General features: G+C 31.1%; 1 protein-coding gene across 1 annotated transcript; it reads right to left on the bottom strand.

Annotated features, from left to right (window-relative positions):
* On the bottom strand, positions 1,538–5,087 carry LOC109325155 (ras-related protein RABD2a-like). The gene is made up of 8 exons (XM_019557330.1): positions 4,955–5,087; positions 3,719–3,791; positions 2,959–3,006; positions 2,830–2,877; positions 2,550–2,621; positions 2,293–2,448; positions 2,044–2,147; positions 1,538–1,941 (listed from the first exon to the last, which is right to left on the bottom strand). The coding sequence occupies exons 1-8, from the start codon at positions 4,966–4,968 to the stop codon at positions 1,845–1,847; spliced, it is 612 nt and encodes a 203-aa protein (XP_019412875.1). The 5' UTR covers positions 4,969–5,087; the 3' UTR covers positions 1,538–1,844.

Genomic DNA, 6,000 nt, shown 5'->3' with positions numbered 1-6,000 from the left:
TAAAATGTGCTTTGCTGGTTTCAACTTTTAAGTAGTGAAAAGTGAATTTAACATGAAGCCTAGCTCTTATATGTTAGCTCTTGAACTATAGGAAAAAAATATAGTAGATTAGTCAACAAACTATTTTTTTGTTATGTTTTCTTTTGCTTAAACCCAAAAAATTAGTGAACAAGGATCATATCATCACTGATTTAAGGCCTTCAAGATTTGATATTTGCATTTTTTTTGTAGATAACTAAGAGCTTAATTGATGAAGGATAATTTAACCACTAATCCATATAAGATGTTTTAAATCGTACTTCAAATTATACCATTCATCTATTATTTAAACTTGTGGCTTTTAATGCATTGGATGAGTGAATATTAAACCCATTTCATTTTTTAAGTTGGAACCAAAAACTTTTGAAAAATACCCTTTTTAAAATCACTTTTCAAGAAAGCATTTTCATAATCACATTTTTAAAGCATTTTTTTCCTTCCAAAACTCATTTTTTTGAAAAATAATCCATGTGGCACATGGAAGGATAGAAAATTAAGGTGTATGAAGGTGTGAAGTTGTTGTTATGAGTGGGAAATGGTTGTTAATATTCAAGATATTAATTTTGAGCTAATGACTATTCGCAAATGGCGGTAGGTAGGGATGACAAAAAAACCCAACCCGTGAGTACCCATGGAAGTACTTGTAACGGGTACCCGCAATAATAGTTTATGGGTAGGAGCGGATTTTATGATACCCGCAAATTTATGTATTTAATTTTAGTTAATTTTTTTTATATTTATTATTATTTTAAGATTATATATCGTATACTTTATTATTATTTTATAATAAGTTACACTTATTTGATTATGATCATAAATTATCATATTATTGATGTAACAATTATTTTTATATATTGATTATTACAAAATATATAAATATATAATTAAAATTAAAAACTCGTTGGGTACCCGCGAATATTCAAGTTTGGGCACGGGAAAGTACTACATCCGTCCGTGCCTGTTGCCATCCCTAGCGTAGGCTATGTGAGATAGAAGAAAATGTCCTAAAATTATTTACAATCCAGCTAAATTCAGGAAAAAGTATTTAATTAATCAATTTAAATTAACTTTTTCTATGTTACTTATTTTCATCCCATTTTATAGTATGCTTTAAATATATTTTTCCATACATTAAACCCTATACCTATTTATTACTACAAAACATACTAAAATAAAGTTTCAATGGAATAATAACATAATTATTGAATATATTTTAAAAAGCATTCAATGTGTTAACAAGAATATGAAATGTTTGACTAAATAAATAACATTATTTAAGTTGGATAAAAAATATGTTTTCACAAATATCCCATAGCAATATTATAATAGTTTTTTTTTGCCAGAAATTACGAAATACTGTATGATTGTTGTCTTATTTAACAAGGTTTATTAAATGAGCAACACATTTACTCATTGTTTGAGTGTAATATTTATGGACAAATTTTTACACACAATATATTGTTCAACATTCATTTATATTACGTTTTTTTTTGAAGAGTCATAGAGATACACCAGAACTTGATCAACATTTATTACATGTAACATATTGTGCTTAAATCTACCATTCTAATACAGCACATAAAGCAACCAAGTAAAAAGAAAACTAGGAAGTGCCATTATAGTAAATATATATATATATATATAGATTTATCATTAACCACAACCAGTACTAAACTTAGCACAAGCATATATCATTTATATAGGATTTCCAAAACCACATAACAAGTTATTTGACACTGTTTAGTGAAATAACAAATCTTACATGCATTAGAACAAGTGGCATAGTGATGAATATCATTATCTGATTAGGAAGAGCAACACCCACTTTTCTGACCCACTGGTTGTCCTTTGATTTGTACTGTTGGAGGCCTTGCATTATTTCCGGCTGGTTGGCTTGCCATTCTGCATTCATAATAACGTTACGATCGGATAATATTATCGTCAGTTCTATGAAAACGCTAGTATTTCATCCGGGGTAGTGGAAGTAAAAAGAGAAATGGATACCTATTCTTGATAGAAGCAGACATGGCCATGAATGCCTGTTCCACATTTGTAGAATCTTTTGCACTTGTTTCCATAAAAGGTATGCCGATTTCATCTGCAAATTCCTGCAATATGAGGGGGAAAAATAAAAAGGCCGAATGAGGGGTTTTGGAGCAGGGACATGAACATTATTAGTCCGGTAGCAGCAAACAAGAACCCGCAATTTGCTTAACAATGAACAGAAAATTAGATGATATGTGGAAGCTATACTTTAGCTGTATCGTATGAGACAGCTCTATTCGCTGTCAGATCATTCTTGTTTCCAACCAAAAGCTTGTTAACGTTATCGCTGGCATAGCGGTCGATTTCACTGAGCCACTGCTTCACATTATTGAAACTCTCTTCATCCGTGACATCGTAAACAATCTGCCAGAGGAACCAAGTAAGCAAAGCATGCAAAGAGATCCCCTACAAAGGTAGGAAATCTTCTATATATATAATCTTATGACAAGAAAATCATCACCGACAATGATTCCGTGTGCCCCACGATAGTAGCTACTGGTTATTGTTCTAAATCTTTCTTGCCCGGCAGTATCCCACTGCATCAAATATTGTAAAGAAGGTAAGAAGGAATGTGTCAGTATAACCATGAATTTTAGTGACCTACAAGGTCTAGAAGCATTAAAATAGAAATGAATAACAACACAGTAAATGAATCATACTAAAGATTACAACATATATCTCAAGCTTTATTGATATATAATATTAGCAAATACAGAAGCAAAACAAAGCCAGTTAGATACATACAATCTGTAGTTTAATCGTCTTTCCGTCCTGCTCAACAGTGCGTATTTTCTGCACAAAATAACATGAATTGTCATTTAACACACCTTTTTCAAAGGAATTCAAGCTAAAAATTTGCAAATTTGTACTCACAAAATCAACTCCAATGGTGCTTATGTAGCTGTCAATGTATGAATCATCCTGTAGCACAACATAGAAATTACCATAAATCATAGTAGTTTAAATTACAGTATTGAGAAGCAGTACAACATGTTCATGATCAACCAATATGAAGTGAAGGCATCTAAGTTAGAACTTACACAATTACATAACCACACAACATAATTTAGAAACACATATCTAATCTAATGAAACTACACATGAGTTTTCATTGGATAAAGATGACTTCTAAGATGATTTGCAACACATCATATTTGCAATCAGAAAGACCAACAATGACAGCAACGAAAGACATCTCAGTGTTACCATGAAGCTGTTCAACGAACATCCCGACAATAGCCTATATTTTCACATCGGAAATGATGAATAAATCAGATACAACTTGCTCAGAATACCAAAAGAGAGTTCATTAACCTCCATCCCCCTCTTCCCATAAGCCCAAATTAGAAAAGAACAAAGCATAAAAATAACTACTCGTTATTAAGTGTTACAGGTTCCATCTCAAAACCAATTGACAATGAGATGAGTGACAAAATAGGCATGTAAACCAAATCACGGAGAATGAGGCAGATGATTTGACACTTCCAACAGTAAGACAAGTATAAAGAGTGGATAAACATGGTAAACTGGTAAAAGGAAAGAATAAAAAAACAAAGCTACAATATGGGATAAAATAAGTAGCCAGTAATTACAGACAATACCATGTTTGGCATAAGAACAGTAAATAGCTTACAGCAAACCTCAGAAGAAGACATGATTTGCCAACACCAGAGTCTCCAATAAGAAGGAGCTTAAACAGATAATCACTGCAAAGGATAAACACATCACATTCAGTTTCTCATTAGACTCAGAATCAGCCTTAGAAACTCAGCTTTAAGACCAATGACAATCATTCCAATTCGATACACAGATAAAAATATTGAAACATATACATGTTAAGATGTTAGATAAGAATGAAAACTGCGTAGCCATGAATTTTAAAGATCTATAAGTAATGTAGCTTAAGCAATCACTATCTTTCTGCTTACTTATTGACATATACTGGTTGTGAAACTCAAGTGCATATTTGTACATTGTATCATATCAAATTTCAGAACTCGGATTTGGTAAACTAACTTTGCTTATGGTATGGTTTTGTATAATGGTTCCTATACTATACACATGATCTTAAAGACTGATGAAATTCCTTTATACCCTTTTTCATGAAACTCACATATCTCATTTAGTTAAAATATAAAGGCTAGAGATTTTATCACAATCTGATGAATTCCTCAATGAATTCCTTCCAGTTCAAATCATGAATCTATTTTACTGTTTTTTCTAGTCAATAGAGAATATGAGCCTCGTGCATCGGTAAGGTTGCTGCTCAGAGTCCACTTGCGAGTCAATTTCACAAGTGTATTTAATGGCTCTCAAGTCTTCTATTCCCCTTCAAAACTCAACTTGCAAACCGACCCTTAGTAACCATGAGGTCACGGGTTCAAATCGAAGAAACAATCTCTCCATTTTTTGAGATAAGACTGCTTACATATACCATCCCCAGACACAATGACGAATTCGTGGCACTCAATTCATTCTTTGAAATCAATATAGAACAAGATTGAGGTATCCCTTGCACCTTCAAAATCAAAATCACAACAATAATAACAACAGAGCCTTTTCATACCTAATCATTTAAAACTTCTATCAATTAAATCATACAAAAGAAAAACACATGCACAAAACTATTCCCTTGAAATCCACATCAATAAACAAAAATTTTAAATTTGAATTAAAAAAATCACAATCTTATCATATTTCATAAAGCTGATCCAATATAGGGTTATTAAATACGAAAAATTCATCAAAATGAACCTAAAAAATCACCTTTTTCATGAACAACATAAAAAACCGAGAAAATAAAAGAATCGTCTCGAAAATGAAACGTGATTAACAAAAAATGAAAATTGCATGGTCGAAAATAACGTACTACTCAGTATTCATATCGGGGATGGTGAAGTCGGCGTAAAACGGTGGCGTTTTGATCTGATGCGGTGGTCCACGTAGGATTGTGACCAAAGAAGTTTAGAGAATAATGAAAAAGAGACTTTGTATTAATTTTCAGTGCTTTCTTTTTCTTTTCAACTAAATTTGTGTGGACCTAACTTAACCCCCATTTGGTCTTCTCTTTATTTTATTCTAGAATTAATTTAGTTGTGTAAGGCCTCACTGAATTCTAAGAAGTTGATAGTTCGATTCCTGATACCGACACTTATTGTGAGGAAAGAGATCAGTTCCTTACTAGAAAAGGTGAGGAGATATCATTGGTAATACAAAAATAAAAATAATTATGATGTCTCTACCAATAAGGCGTTGATATAGTGGTGTAAGACTTTACTAGATCTTACAAAGATTAAATGTTCAATTCTTGTGATCGACATTTTTTAAGGGAAATATTTACGAACCTCGAAAGAGATTAATTCATTCCCAAAAAGGTGAAAAATACCAAAAAACAATCATCATCGAACTCATAATTCATTAAATACTTTTTATGAATGTCAACTAATATCATAACTAAATTATTCTTGATTGTTCAATCAGTTGATAACCAAAGTCATTCTTTGATATATGATCATTATGCATCAGACTCAATGGAATTTTATCTATCCAATTTAACCAAAGTTTATTGATTTTTCAAAAAATACATAGATGAAGACAAATAATTAAATTTAGTTATTTTCTTGATTTTTTAAAAAATATTGCACCATTTAAGATTCTACCCTAGTTAATCTTGAATACAATAGAATACTAATTATAATAAGAAAGGAGATAAATAAAAGTAAATATTTGATAGAAATTATCAAATGCCTTATAAAAGGATAATAATAAACTTTTAGATATATCTTATAATAAAAACTTGGGGAAGTAAAATAGTTTGAGTTTCTTTCTCATAACAAAATCTTTCATGTATTACCATCATGAGCCTAGAAAACCATGGGGAAACCATGTTCAAGTTTTTATTTATTTATTTATTCC

Source organism: Lupinus angustifolius, chromosome LG01, assembly GCF_001865875.1.
Source record: "Lupinus angustifolius cultivar Tanjil chromosome LG01, LupAngTanjil_v1.0, whole genome shotgun sequence".
Classification (NCBI taxonomy): domain Eukaryota; kingdom Viridiplantae; phylum Streptophyta; class Magnoliopsida; order Fabales; family Fabaceae; genus Lupinus; species Lupinus angustifolius.
The sequence above is the reverse complement of the archived record's forward strand: the minus strand, read 5'-3'. Positions and strand labels throughout refer to the sequence as shown.